Source organism: Platichthys flesus, chromosome 9, assembly GCF_949316205.1.
Source record: "Platichthys flesus chromosome 9, fPlaFle2.1, whole genome shotgun sequence".
Taxonomy (NCBI): domain Eukaryota; kingdom Metazoa; phylum Chordata; class Actinopteri; order Pleuronectiformes; family Pleuronectidae; genus Platichthys; species Platichthys flesus.
The window spans coordinates 5,366,508-5,382,382 of NC_084953.1; the positions used below are offsets into that span (position 1 = coordinate 5,366,508).

Below are 15,875 nucleotides of genomic sequence, written 5' to 3' on the forward strand. Positions count from 1 at the left end.
TTTTCATCTAAAGAAATGCTATTATAGTCACTCAACTGTTTAATAAGCCTCCTTTAGACAGCAAGAACTGAAAATAACCCTTATGCCCGTAGAAGTGATAAAAACAAAGCTTTAGCTTAAAGGAAATGAGAAGTAAAAGTGGGTAAAATATTATTTTGCAGACGTTTCCCAAAGCAACAGTTACTGGAGCTCGAGAGCAGCAGAGCTGGTATTATTGTGTACACATGGGATTGGATTAGCGGTGGGAATTTCCAATGTTCCAGATATTAAAATGTCACATATGAAATTACTTGTCTAAAAAGAGAAGCCAACAAAACAATAATCCTATCCAGGTGGAGCTTCAGGACAACAAAAGAAAATCAAAAGTGAAACTCTTGCAACACGTAAGATAAATTACTAAAAACTAGATTTCAGTTTAATATGTTGAATAATACTCAAAGGTTCAATTTATCATCTGACCGATTCTTCAAAGAAATGCTGCAAGGCAATTTTTTAATGACCGGTTCGACATTTTGTAAATCCCATTTGTTCTTTCTCTTGCAGAGAGCTGGATCAGAGAATTGGGACGATTCTCGTCTCTGCTTGTTTAATGTGAAGCTAAAGCCAAGAGATTGTTAGCTTAGCTTAGCACAACAACTGGAATCAGGGGGAAATGGCTGGCATCTGTCCAAAGCACAAACCTGATACGTCAAAAATAATTTATAATAAATATGTTGTTTTTTTTTGTCTTTATACAAATCATTTATTGCCACAGAACCAGATATGACTTAAGGAGACACATCAAACAACTTGTACATTTTTACATTTTTGGATTTGATGAGTTGAGATTGTTGTAAGTAGGCCTATTAACATTTTCAGCTAGCTTGCTAAATCATTAACATTAATGGCTTCTGAAAGTAACAAGTTACCATCGCTTAGCACCAGTATCGTTACAATTCAACCCCTCGACTGTACATAAAGATGGCTTACATGACCACTCCGATAAGTGTGGCCAGTACAGCTTGAGCACACCCTGGTGGCTGGCTGCAGTATAGGTCATAACCCCCCAGCAGCTTCCTCCATGCAAGAACACACGGGACATGGATCGAACTAAAAAGTGAAAGTAGGCTAAATCTCGTAATACTTGTCGGTCCAAAATCAGAGGATGGAAGAAAAAGTGCTGCTAAGTGGGCGTATTCAAATTTCTCGGATCGTAAACGCAGCAATGGCAGAACTTCTTGGTGACCATTAGAAAATGTTGACCTCATTCATCTAGAAACAACTGTAAATTAAAGGTCCAGTGTGTAAGATTAAGGTGAAAGGGTACTATTATAAAATAACCCTAGTGATGTTTTCACTTGTGTGTTTCAACTTAATCGTTCGAACTGTTGTTTCTTTACCCTAATGTTTAATTTTTTAAATATTCATATTTACATCAGGAGCAGGTCCTCTCTACGGAGGCAGCCATGTTTTTTTTACAGTAGCCTAGACAGGACAAACTAAAACACCTTTTGAGTTTTATGACAGCTGAAGGTTACCACAGGTTCTCTGTCATGTTTGAAGTGGAGGGTGAGGTGAGGGGGGGGGGGGGGGAGGTGGGCGTTCAGCTGCAACTTCCTCTTCACGTGTGACTCAAGTTCTTACCCATTGAACTTTTAACTGCTCTTCACGATGATTGGACAGTTATTTCTAAAACAAATAATGTTCGGAGGTGTGGCAGCCGGCTCGACGTGACTCAGCTGTTTCCGCCGACGTGACTTCGCAGGATCAGCCCGCTCGCGTGTGGTTTGATGTTTCTACTACAGCGAAGCGCAGGCTCCTCCCGCCCGCCAGCGTCACGCATTCAAACGGAGGCGAGAAGGAGGAGAGTCGGTGGTGTTCAGTCGGAGCTGAGGCACAGACAGGAGCGCACGGCGGAGGACACACACACAGACACACACACACACGGAGAGAGAGAGAGAGAGGAGCTGCTGGATCCGTCACTGGGGCTTTTTCATCCACTTTGCATGAGCGTCCCGAGGATCTAAAGATGTGGACCGAAGTCGGGAAGCTTGTGCTTTTCCATTTGCTGCTCACGGAGCTCCACTGCGCTAAAGGTAAGACACCGGAGCGGCGGCTGCTGGGGGGGGTTTGTTTGTGTTTGCCGCGGACACGTAGACGCTTCTAGGGGGGTGGAGGGGAGGGATGGTACCCGGCTGAGGGACGCGGCTCCCCGGTGTGCTCCTCCGACTCGTGCCGGTGCCCTGATCGCACCAGGGAGGAGGGGGGAGCCGCTTGACTCCGGGTCGTGGAGGATGTCACCGCGGACGCAAGGTGACAACATGCGGAAGAACGGGTCGCGAACCAACACGTGTCTGATGCCAGTAGGCTGATGCGTAAAAAAGAAAGGCTCGTTTGTGGAGATGTGGAGGCTGCTCCGGTCTCTTGTTATCATCATCATCATCACCATCATCATCATCAGCTGCAGTTTAACAAGCATTCAACTGAGCGGCATGTGCCAACAGGACACAAGCAGCCATGCTTAAAGCCACCACACATCCACTGAGCATAACCATTAGAATAAGATCCAAGAGTTGAAGTCATTATTGATTTGGATTTGAAATGTGAAAACACATGCAGGGACCATTATTAGTGCAGCAGGAGTGTTTTGCACCAATAAAAACACCCAATTATAACAGGAAATGATTGCAACCATCAGTGTCCTGGTCAGAGTGTGATCTTTGTATTGTGTTGTGTTGAAATCTGGAGATTGATGCAACAAAGAACCTCCAAACCTGCACAATTGAAGAACCCTCCAGTGTCAACACCTGTTTTTGCTTAATAGTCTATATAGCCCCTCTAAATGCTCTCAGCTCTCACATCCTCTTCTTCTGATATTTATATTTATCCACCCATACTGATTATTTGTTGTGCTCTGGCAACGCAGGAACTCATACGGAGTCGGAGTGTGAAACCGGCCAGTTTCAGTGCAACAACGGCCGCTGCATCCCGACCCTGTGGAGATGTGACGACGACGACGACTGCTCGGACAACAGCGACGAGGAGAACTGTCGTAAGTGACCTCTACTCCCTTCTCGCTTCCCTGTGGACCTTTGGCGTGATGGAACTCCCGTCACGTTACAAACAGGAGTCTATGACGAGGACAAGGAATCCCCAAACATGAATTTGTGGCCAGAGATTTGGCGAGAGTTGTGCTGCTGGATAGGAACTGGTACATACCTGGATATATCCTGTGTTGTAACTTTTTGAATGAGTTGTGTTAGACTGAGGAATAAGCTCCTTATCCTTTTGCTTTGGGGTGGGGGGTAAGCCCCTTCTGGAAATATCTCACTCTCAGTTGTTAGTCTGCAGATGTCAGCGCAGTGAACCGCTGATCCTGGACCACTGGTCAGGTCACATGGCATCAGGAATTTGACTCATTTCTAACTAACTTCACTTCAGTGGCAAACCTCTGATGTAAGGAGAGCTGCTTCCCTAGCGAAATCATTATTATCATTGTTACTTTTATTAATATCTCACGTATATTTTGCAGTGAGACAGCTCTGTTTTGCTATACTGTCTCATAATGCTCTGGCTATAAGAAGGCATTTATGTATTATGCCATATCTGCAATAGGATGATCAAATTGCAGTGTTGTGACATCCCACTGCTGTTAAATGCAGCGTGCGCTATTGCAATTGTTGTTGCTCTTTGATATGGCTGTTTGCAAGTTGTGTGCTTTTTCTTGCTGTCGGGGGGAGCCTCCGCTTCAGTGGGCACCTGGAGTTTAAAAACACAGAATGACATTCCACAATAACAGGAGATCAATTATTGCATTATGACCCCTTTTAAAGATGAGTGACAAAAAAACTGTCATGTGCGTTTCTGGTTGAACCGCCCCCCCCCCCCCCCCCCCCCCGACTCCCGATCCATTCAGGAAGCTGCACCCAGCCGAGTAATTGTCGCTTATAAATTTGTCATGGTACTAATTGCTTGAATGGAGACATTAGCGGCCAATTGATTCATGGCTCCTCATCACTGAAACCCATGATTCTCTCATCTCACATGCCCGGTGCCGCGGTGGCCACTGATATCTCGGGAGTTCCCTTCACGGATGTCGTGACATTTACGAGCGCGTCTCATTGACCGGAGGAGCCTGATTGGTGTTATTGAACCTTTAGTTGCCGCTGCTTCATGGAGGTGCAAGGAGATTTTAATGAGCTCCCCCTTTCCCCAGCGCCGGTATGGTTTACTTTGTTGTTCGGTAAAGGATGTCGCTCAAAGAGAATAGGAAAACGGTACTTGAGCAACAAGGTGATAGATTCTCTTCCTGCATGCTCTCCACTCTTTTAGCTGCACATCCTGTAAGCTTCAGATGTGCTTTTGCTTTCCTCTTGGGCTCCTCTCTCAATCTCTTCCCTCCTCTCTCTACCTTTATGTACTTTCTCCCTCTTGATGGGCCTCAGGCTACGTTCAAACTCATATATTATGTTGTAAAAAGCACTTTTTTACGCCCGGAGAACCAAAAAGGAGACATCTTAAAGTTTCAGAACTCTAACTTGAGACTTTTCCTGATTTGGTCTTACCAGTTCCATCGTGCTCCTCCTGTCACTTGACCCTTTACAGGAAGGAAACAAACTGCATCGGCCTGGACTAAATGCAAAACTTCTCCGTGTGGACGTAGCCTTTTCCCACTCTGCACACTCTTTTCTGTTGGAGCTTCAGTTCTCAGCCTGTGTTGGACATCGGGTGCTTCCTTCTCTAGAGCTGTCTCACTTCCTCAGCATTGTGGCAGCCGCTAAGGGGTCTTCCCCCCCTCCCCTCATTTTTAAGTCTCCCCCTGGGTACCTTGGCAGTGCGAATGCCAGAGAGGCAGTGCCCACTCGTCTTACGCCCACAAAGAGCATCAGCTGACAGGTTGGTTGGAGATAAATCCAACAGCGTGACTCTGGTTGCCGGAGCGCTGCTCAGTGACGGGCAGCGTGCCAGCCCTTCCAGCAGATGCCAGCACTACCTCGGTGCCCCCCCCCCAAAAAAAACCCAATATCATCAGCAAAGCTCAGAGGAGAGAGGGAGGGAGCTGAGGAGGAGAAGGAGGTGGAGAGAAGAATGGACAGATTTTACTGAGGGCAACAGGGGAGTGCGGAGCAGAGATCATTAAAATAGGAGCACAATAATTTGGAAGAATTGGAACAGCAGGGGGGAGAAGAGCTCTCGCATAATTATGAGGGTAAATGGTGAGGTTAGGATTTCCAAACCTTCTCTTGGGCTTCATTTCTGACCTTCAAAAGAAAACTGCAATTACAACAACTAAGAAATGTAAAAACAACTGTCAAACAATGTACTTGAATTAGGGTTATTTACCTAGACAATGATACTGACACAGTCCAAATCATATATCATTTTTTGTGTCAGATCACTTCGTTGTTTTTGTACTTCTCTGTGGAACTTATAATTAATGCTGTTTGTTTGAACTTTTCCTGGTTCAGTTAGGTTGGTTTATTGAGCTCAATCAAAGGTTTAATTTGCTGTTTCTGTCCAATTCAAATCCTTAGAATGGTGCTGTTGTGCTCAACTTAATATCCTCAACACTAACATTCAATTCTTGAGCTTTGAGTTTTGGGGGATTTCAAGTATGCACCTGAAAAGTAGAGCCAAAAAATGACTGCATTCTTTAGTCTTGTTTGTACTTTGACCCAAGTCATCCATCTGCAGTGCCTGTGTGTGTGCATGTGTGTGTGTGTGTGGGGTCAACAATGTGCATGATTATACATCCGGAATGATTTGATTGTATAATACACATCCCGGGCCAGTATAACTGTTTGTGTATCTGTGCTGTCAGTCCTCTCACCCACTTACACATGCAGGTGTCTCACAGCAGAGATGACCTCTATAGCATTCTCCCTGTAGCAGCTGTATTAGAATAAGTCCTGCTAGATTGGGTTGTCTTTTGTGCCCGGTCTCTCGTTTCTTTTTTTACATCCTCTCCTCCTGCTCCTCCTCCTGCTCCTCCTCCTCCTCCTCCTGCTCCTCTTCTTCATGTTCATCGCTCCACTTGGTAGATTCCGGTCTTGTTGCCCTGGGAGACGGTAAAGTGGTGGTGGTGGTGGGGTTTTTGTGCGGGTGTGTGTTTGTGTGTGTGTGTGTGCCGTCTTTGTACCGATCACAACGTTCATTCACATGTGTATCTGAACACATTGAAACTCTCCACCCTATGCACAGCTCTGTATGACCCATATTTCCAGCTGTGGAATCTACAGTAAAAAAGGCCTTATCATTTTTACAGCGGATTTAAGTGGATTTAAACATGCCTAATCCAAAGTGCCACTGTAAAATCATCTCCTATCTGGATCTGGTGTTGGCTCTCAGCGGTTCTCCCTCGCTCACGTCCCTCTACAATGGTCCCCTCCGAATGGCCTCGGTCAAACTGCAGCATAAAAACAGTCATCTGTCAGAATTTCTCCGGGCTTTACTCGATTTGTTTGGGTCAATATGTCCTCATCCGACCGAATTCTCCTTGGTCCGTCAATCGCTGGTGCTACTACCATTAAGAAAACAGCTCGACATCGATAGCCTTCCAGGATTAATCCATTATCGGCAGAGGGGGGGGGGGGGGGGGGGGGCGGGCAGACTACCAGTGAAAACAAGGGGTGGTTGTTGATTTTGCAACGTGACTTTGACCTTGCACGGCCTAAAGGAGACGGCTGGCTCTAACTTATTTAGTTCAGTTCAAACTAGCATATCATATCATATCACAGCTCAACAACCAGCAATACCAAACATTTTCTGCATTCATTTCTTTCATGAAATTATCTATTGAATATCTTTTAGATTTGTCATCATCCATTGCATAAAACAAGTGACATAAAGATCTTGGATGGACTGTGGAACTCTGATCATATCTTCTACCCTGTGTCTCTTGTTGGCTGGGATTGGCTAAAACATGTTGAGCCAAGAGATAGGAACTAAATCCTAAACCCTTTATGAACCGAGAAAACCAAGTGTTTCACAACAGAAACAGACCAGGGGATAGAAAGGGAATATATAGGGGTGGGAAGAGAGGGGTGTGTGTGTGTGTGTGTGTGTGTGTGTGTGTGTGTGTGTGTGTGTGTGTGTGTGTGTGTGTGTGTGTGTGTGTGTGTGTGTGTGTGTGTGTGTGTGTGTGTGTGTGTGTGTGTGTGTGTGTGTGTGTGTGTGTGTGTGTGTGTGTGTGTGTGTGTGTGTGTGTGTGTGTGTGTGTGTGTGTGTGTGTGTGTGTGTGTGTGTGTGTCACAGCAGGACAATGAGTCTGAGCAGGTCTGAGAAGGAGAGCGTCTCCTCTGCAGTCTGAGACCAGCTTCCCATAGGGGAGACATCACAACACATTTCACGCCACTGCTGTGTGGGTCTGTGTGTGTGTGTGGGTGGGTGGGTGTGTGTACACATGACACTGTAATAAGAGACTGCAGAGAAGCGCTTCAGGCATAACAGGCATTGTACTGATAGGCTCAGAAACACAGTCTGGTCACCTGCTGACACCCCCTCCCCTCTCCACAAACATACACACACACACACACACACAGTGACACACACACACAAACGTATTGTAGCACAGTTGAGGTCACACATTTAATGGGAGTATGAGGTCAAGGGGACCACCAGCTTTCTCAATTACACACCAACGCACACAAATGAGGATGCAGGAGCAGGACTCTGTGGCACCGCTCGCATAAATTAACATAAAGCAGATGCAATGCTCCTGAAAGGACAATGTACACACATGCAAAGATCTGAAGTGAGGGTCAACGTTACATTCATCATATTAGTGCTTGGTCCAGAGAAAGAGAACCACTGCTGTGCTCTGTGGCTATTGAAGCACCATGGGTCCCTATTTGTATGTGCATATGCTTTGTCTGGTTGCCTTTTGTGTGTGAGGTTGTAATTCCCAGTCTCTAATAGGGGCCATGAAGAACCCTTAAAAAGACCATATCTGTTTCCCCAATAAATCTTATTATTGAGTAGCCAAGGCTTAAAGGGATAGTTCACCCTAAAATGACAGTTTTAGAAACACTATGATTATTTTCAAACTCAGGAAATGAGAATGTCTGGCAGCTCTGTAGCTTAACGATGAGGAGCTACAGGGACACAACACTATTTTTGAGAAAGTCAGTGGTCGCCCATCAGAAATATCTCCTGAAGTTTAAGTCTTAATACAGCCCAATGAAGGATAACAACCAAATGCCTCCTCTCTGGCCCTGTGTTGGCCTCCTGGTAGATTAAGGGGTAACACTGCCAGCTGGCCACATCTCCCTCAACTATGATCCACTCCTTGAATATTAAATATTAAACATAATCAAGTAGACAAGCTGTCACATGCAGCATTGCTATCCTGACAGCCGACATGCCCAAAACGAACTAGGGGGCACCACCCTTGCCAGCCAGTGTATCATGCTCAACAAGCTAACAGTGCCTGCTGGTGCTGAATAGGTGTTTGAGTGCAGCGGTGCAAAACAGCAGGAGGGTAATTTCTAGCCGAGGTCAGTGCGGGCCTGAGGCGTTTGCTCTCGCTCGCTCCCTCTCTCTTTTTCCACCTCTTCCCTCTGGTGGAAATTTAGCGGTCTGACTTGCTCAGATTTGAGCAGCACTACTTCTGCCTCCTACACCTGTCACTCAGGTTGGCCTTGAAATAATGTCTTTGAGTTGAATTGATGTGCACTACTCACATCCAATGTGCCCTTTTATTGTGTACTTTGGTTGTGTTCTTTCTCTTGTGAGTACTTAGTATGTTGTGTACTTCGTCATGTTATGCTTACTTATATGTTAACACCAGGGATTAGGGAGAAATGGCATTTTAATCCCGTCTATGTCGTGAACATAGGGCAGAATCTCCAGGAATGAGTTGTAGTCTAAATGTGCAGGAAGTAAATGAGATGCTTGGAAATGATGACACACTGGCTCTCAGTCGCTTCCCTGTTTGGATCCTGGACAGCTAGCGGTGAAGGCAAAGCGTTTTTAAAACCTGTCTTTCAACCAACTACAGAGTAGACGATCTGCTTCCTGCACACCCACACACACACTAACACACACACACACACACACACACACTAACACACCCACACACACACACCCTGTGTTTGCATATGGACAGAGATTGTTTTAGCTTCAAATAAAATGAAAAATGTAGCGTGTGTGTGTGTGTGTGTGTGTGTGTGTGTGTGTGTGTGTGTGTGTGTGTGTGTGTGTGTGTGTGTGTGTGTGTGTGTGTGTGTGTGTGTGTGTGTGTGTGTGTGTGTGTGTGTGTGTGTGTGTGTGTGTGTGTGTGTGTGTGTGTGTGTGTGTGTGTGTGTGTGTGTGTGTGTGTGTGTGTGTGTGTGTGTGTGTGTGTGTGTGTGTGTGTGTGTGTGTGTGTGTGTGTGTGTGAGAAAGAGACCGTGTGTGCTGTCCATCTACACACTTATAATCCAATTAGTGAGCGTCTCAGAGGGTGAGACCACACTATGAGGAAATGTGTGGCCAGTGAAAGCAAAGAGAGGAAGAACCAGTGAGTTTCTTTCAGTCGGAGGTCCAATTACTATTTCTGTTAATGTCCATCTCCCCCTATTGTGTATTTAAAATAAGGGCATATATTCATGAACTTCAGGGCTTCACAATGTAACCAAAATGTTTGTTTCTAACCCAGTTTTTTGTTTGTGGGAGTTTTAGTGGTCCCATTTGATCAAATGCATGTTGATCAGGAGGCTGTTTGAGAGCCACTCCAGCACAGCTACTGCATTAGCCTTTGTGGTCGACTAGAAGAGCCATTTATTTCTTTACTGGCTCACTCAGCCTCTCTCACCTGCACTTTAATCATCCAAAACTAAAGAGGTCTAAGCAGGTTACCCGCATCCACCCCAACCTGTTTGGAGAGCCAATCTAAATTCGCCCCACACACAAACAAACAGGCGAATATAAATTATAGTCTGGGTGCAGAGAGACGTTTGATTCATGGAGGAGTCCAGATACAGATTTCTGAAGACCTGCACCCTCTGGTGTGTGTTTGAGATAAAGGGAGAGGGTGTGATAGATAAATGCGACGAAGAAAGATCATGATGAGTGTAGCCTGTTGCATTCATGTAATGTTTCTCAAAGTTATTTATATTACTTTCTGACCCATGAAGAGGAGGGTGGATGAGATGGAGACAACTGATGAGAGTGCAGGTGCATGCAGGGATAGAATGTGAGATGACACGGTCATAGTAACAGACCCACAGAGAGTGAATCACCAGACTGTGCACTTCCCCTCGCGTCTATGGGGCTTCATGATTTTGTTAACTCATTGTCTAGCGTCCACGGTGTTGCTGTTTTGGGTCACTGCTCGGATCAGTGTCATTTCCAGACAGAAAACCTTCAGATAAAACCCCTGGTTGTTTCCTCCCAGACCCATTCAGAGACTAACATGGATAACACAGCAGAACAAGCCAAATATTTACCTCAAAAGTTGGTAAAGACCAAAAACTGATAAAGGAGAGTTGATAGAAACACATCGAATGCTTCCCTGGCGGGTGGATGTGCACCATACATAAAAACTGCTGTTGTCCAGGAGGGTTGCATATCAATTTGATATGGTCATATAACACCATTGTTATGTTTACAGCTCTGTATGCCGCCTGACCACAGATTTGTAGTCTGTAATATTTCTTTTCATGAAGTCTACCATACTTCTTAACACTCATAAAGCCTGATTAAATGCTTTCAACTGCCCCTAAATAATAACTTTAGAAGCAAACACCAACTCTGTCATGAAGTGGCTGCAGTGAAACCTGTGTTACTGTGTGTCTGAGAATAACATTGAAACGAGTGAAGAAGCTCTTCCTCACTGCAGCAGGAGCACAGCTGACAGATGGCCACGGCCTGCAGCTCAGTCCTGGTGCCACAGACAGTCCAGGCGCTTTTTGTGTTCACCTGTGGGGATATGTTGTTGAGCGTGAACATAACCTCACTGCCTCTAACTTCATGAATACTGCAGTAAAAGAAAATGGTGTAATTAAAGACCCTGAAACCTGCAAACTAAAGGGGTAGTAACGCAGGAAGTGTGTGAAAGTGATCCTTTGGTATCCATCTCTGAGTTATGAGTGCCCCCCTTATATAAAGGTCATGTTTTATGATGATCGTGCCAACGTCAAGCGTTTAAAACAAAGTGCACGTGTGAGTGCACGTTCACGTTGGACCTTTTGTGATGCTGCTCTTCTAAAAAAAAAACTAAAACTTCTTTAAATCATCTGTTTGTTTCTGTAGTTTGTTAATTCCTCTTTACCTTCTTCCCTGTTTACATTATCTCTCTTCCTTCCTCCCCCCCCCCACGTCTGTCAGAATTAGCATTTTCAGCTGTTGTCTTGTCTGCTCTGGTGTAAAGTCTCTTATTGTTCAAAGTCAAACCCTGACAATACCACAATCCTGTTTACCCTGCCCTGTGTGTGTGTGTGTGTGTGTGTGTTCAGGTACACTCTTGTGCAACCCTTTGTGCTTGTGTTGTGCTGTTGTTGTTGTTATCCACCCCCCCCCCCCCCCCCCCCGACCCGGCTGTGTCTGACAGGGTATCATGGCATTAATCCCCCGGCTCAGATTAACCGAACGTCTTCATGTGCCTCCGTTTCTTCTTTATTATTTACATTCGCTGTAATCCTGTTTTTCACCTTGCGCTCCGTCGCCTGGTCTCTGCAGCCGGGGAGCGGCGTATGAAATGACAACGAGGGATGCTGATGAATAAAACATGGCTGCTAATGCCAGTGTGCTGTGCTAACGCTGAGATGGGGCCCTGGAGTGCTGCGTGTCAAAAGTTTTCATGAGAAGTTCTACATGAAAGTAACATGTAGACATGTTACATGTTAACATGTCTGCGACTGAACAGTTGGATTGTTCAGTTTGATTCATAACGTCTCAGTGTTTCTTGTCAAATGAAAAAGGACATTTTCCACAGCGGTGAGGCAGGAAATCCATTTGGTGTGAATTTGTGTGCGTTGCAGAGAGATTTGTGTCTTTTTTGTGTGTTTTGTTCTCCGACGGGTTGAAGGTAGATATTGTGACCTGCTGAGAGGAGGCAGATGGAAAGAGTCTTTTGAAGGCGTCAAAAAAACTAAAGCGCTCTCAGGATAATATGTGTAGAATCGCAGCTTAGCATGATATCTCTGTATCGTGAGCCAGCAGAGAACAGTCACCGCTTCAGATGCTAAAAATACAAACCAGTACTGAAGACTGAACTGGTGGAGGTTATATAAATCTAATGTTCTGAGGCTGAATTCAGTTTAATGATTCAAATTTGTAACATGAAGAATTTGTGTTTTTTAAAAGACAATAATTTCGCTCATCATCAAGTAATTTTAACTTATATATATGAGTTTGTAACTAAGGATGTTCATCATTAACCGTTTAACCGCTAACGAACAATAAGAGTTTTGACTGGTCAATCTTAGCAGGCAATCTCCGCTATTGGTTCACATCTCACACTGTGCACCAGGGAGTGGACACTGAGTAGGCGTGGTCTGATAATGAGGGTTGATTACTGTGATTGCCCTTTGTGTGTTTGTTTGTGTGTTTGTTTGTGTGTGAGCATAGCAGCGCTGCAGGTGTGTGTTAACTGAATCCTCATGTTCAATATGCCACATATGCAAATATACCTCATATAAAAACCTATGCATTGGTATGTTGCAATGCGTCAGACCCTTTGAGATAATGTAACATTTTAATATCATTGGTTACAAAAAAGATTCAAAAGGTAGAACACTGTCATCTTTATATACATTTGATTTTATTGAAGCTGCGACAATTACTTGAATTCGTAGGGCTTTTTATTTTGAAATGGAAACAACTGTAAGATCGACAACTTCAAATGACGACTCGTTTCATCCTACACCCCTCTCTCTCTCTCTCTCTCTCTCTCTCTCTCTCTCTCTCTCTCTCTCTCCTTCTCTGTGTCCTGTTCCTTACATCTGGCTTTTGAACGAAGCTGTTTACTTAGATTTCACACCGGCGACTATCTCTCTTCACGCACACGCCTCGACGGCTCCTAAGTCTGGGACCGGGTCTTTATAGCTTGAGGGGATTGTGCTTGTCAATCGTTCCAGGGATGTTGTGGTGAGGTGGTGGCCGGGGGGGGAGGATGAGGAGGGGCGGGCGGGGGGTATTATTTGATGATACAGCTCGTGCTCGGTAATACCAGCTATCAAAATAAAAGTGGTGTGACACAATGCTAATGTAAGACTTTTTTTTATTATCACAGCACCCTGACACTCACCAGGTTTTACTGGTGAGCCCCACTTTCCACTGCTGATTGAGAAGAAATGACACATCTCTTGTTCGGATTATGTCTCTGAAAAGTCCTGATAAAAAGACTCTTGTCCTGCAGTGCTGATGTGTGTTGCGTGCTGTGGTTGCTTGTGCACCAGGATGAGTCTGTGAGGATGCAATGATGTGCAAAGTGCACTTCAGGTATCGGGGATTTGCGATGTTTTCAACTCTGAAGATGCTCCTTTCAAAGGAGAAAGAAAAAGGAGATTCTAGGATTTTTACATCCAAGTGAGATTCTTTTTTTTTAACCATATCCCTTCATCCTCTCGCTCCATCGTCGCCTGTTTCCTCGGCCCCTTCTGTCTTTCTTCTTTCCTGGCACGTTGTCGCAGTGTGTTTTTAACCAATGACGAGACTCCGTCCCCCTGTGCCCTTCACTCTCCACCCCCTCACCCTGCTATGCATCATTGGAGGCTGCGCTTGAATGTTTTGGAAGCAGGGTGACACCTTCTCAATGGTGCCTCAGAGGCCCCCGTTAAACACACACACACACACACACACACACACACACACACACACACACACACACACACACACACACACACACACACACACACACACACACTCACCACTCTAAACAAAGGGGGCATTGACATTTGGTTTTGTGCGTGTGAGCATAATGAATAGGGTTGTGACCTTGCATTAAACATCTGCATTATCACGTTGGGGTCATTGATATCTGCAAGAAATTTCATACACACTTATTTCACTGTGCAAACAAGTCTCTAAGCACAGTTTCCATGTTTGTCTGGAATTTAATTTAATTTAATTTAATTGTTAATTCTGACTCTGAAACCAGCTTAGATATTTGCGCCTATATTGCAGAAAATACAAGGTCATGCATCTGCGAGCACATAAATCTATGTACTGATCCAATACCCATCTTTTCAAGTCATTTTAAGTTAGTTATTCTTTTTCAGTTATTACTGTGAAGCTTGATGATGAAAGACCTTCTATGTTATTCATTCTCTGTGGGTTTTTGCTTTTTTAAAGACATTTAACACAACATTGATAGCAGTCACCCCTTCCACACAGGGTTAGTATACATTCTTTGTTTAATTTGTAAATGATATTGGATCTGTATCAGACTCAGTATCAGGGAGCAGAGAAATACAAACATCTCTATTGTTTGTGCTCTTACTCCCTCCTCTCTAGTATGGAGGACCATACATGACATAAGTAAAAATAAATAAATAAATAAATGTATAAATAAATACAGAAATAAATAAATAAATGAATAAATAAAAATGGAAATAAATAAATAAATACAGAAATAAATAAATAAATATGTTAATACCAAAAGAAATGTCAAAAGAAATGTCTTAAATATATTTTAACATTTATTTTTTCCCTGATACATTTCCTTTGCATTTGCAGTGTCCTTATGCTAATGAGAAAGGCGGGCCTAACCGCAGTCTCATGCAGGATTGGTCACAGGAGTGTAATGATCCAGCCCTACTACTTCTGCCTTTCAATGCTGGTGTCCAGTAGCTGTTTGCAGCGTTGAGCCAGTTCACACTTAAAATGAACTAGTTCAAGTTCAGAGGGTTAGTTAAGGTTATTTTTTATTGGGATGATTTAGCTGTCAGTAGTCCTGACTGTGAGCGACACGTCTCGTGTTGTACTGAGCACAATGAGCGAGCCGAGAGGAGGAGGAGGAAACAGAAACTCCAGCTCGGTACAAACCACCTGCCGCCTCTGCTCTGAACATGAAGCCGCTGATCTCTGAGCAGATGTGACCAGAGAAGCTCTGTGTTTTCACTGTTTCCACTGTTCCACAGAGTCACTAACTGGCTGCTTCATGGTGAAGAGATCAAGTCTCAGTCACTGCCCGTGTCTCTGAGCGAGTGTGTGGCGGAGCGCAGGGGCTGTGTGTGTGTGTGTAGCTCAGTTGACCAATCCTGCTCGAGACTGAGGTTAGGCCCGCCTTTCTCATTAGCATAAGGACACTGAAATGTGGAAATAAATAAATGTGGAAATAAATAAAAGTGGAAATAAAAGTGGAAATAAATAAATAAATGTGGAAATAAGTTTAAGACATTGATTTATTTAATTCTGCATTTATTTCCATATTTATTTATTTATTTCCACATTTATTCCAACTTTTATTTTTCGATTTCAGTGTCCTTATGCTAATGAGAAAGGCGGGCCTAACCTCAGTCTCGAGCAGGATTGGTCAACTGAGCTACACACACACACACACACACAGCCCCTGCGCTCCGCCACACACTCGCTCAGAGACACGGGCAGTGACTGAGACTTGATCTCTTCACCATGAAGCAGCCAGTTAGTGACTCTGTGGAACAGTGGAAACACAGAGCTTCTCTGGTCACATCTGCTCAGAGATCAGCAGCTTCATGTTCAGAGCAGAGGCGGCAGGTGGTTTGTACCGAGCTGGAGTTTCTGTTTCCTCCTCCTCCTCTCGGCTCGCTCATTGTGCTCAGTACAACACGAGACGTGTCGCTCACAGTCAGGACTACTGACAGCTAAATCATCCCAATAAAAAATAACCTTAACTAACCCTCTGAACTTGAACTAGTTCATTTTAAGTGTGAACTGGCTCAACGCTGCAAACAGCTACTGGACACCAGCATTGAAAGGCAGAAGTAGTAGGG

The 15,875-nt window shown here is 44.4% G+C and overlaps 1 protein-coding gene across 4 annotated transcripts in view; it reads left to right on the forward strand.

The window, feature by feature from the left end:
* Positions 1-1,886: 1,886 nt before the first annotated feature.
* Positions 1,887-15,875, forward strand: part of lrp8 (low density lipoprotein receptor-related protein 8, apolipoprotein e receptor) — a 143,309-nt gene continuing 129,320 nt past the window's right edge. For all 4 annotated transcript variants that reach the window (XM_062395962.1, XM_062395963.1, XM_062395960.1 and 1 more), the window contains exons 1-2: positions 1,887-2,075; positions 2,906-3,031. In XM_062395962.1, coding sequence (XP_062251946.1) covers positions 2,009-2,075; positions 2,906-3,031 — 193 coding nt within the window. In that variant the 5' untranslated portion in view covers positions 1,887-2,008. The remainder of the gene's footprint in view (positions 2,076-2,905; positions 3,032-15,875) is intronic.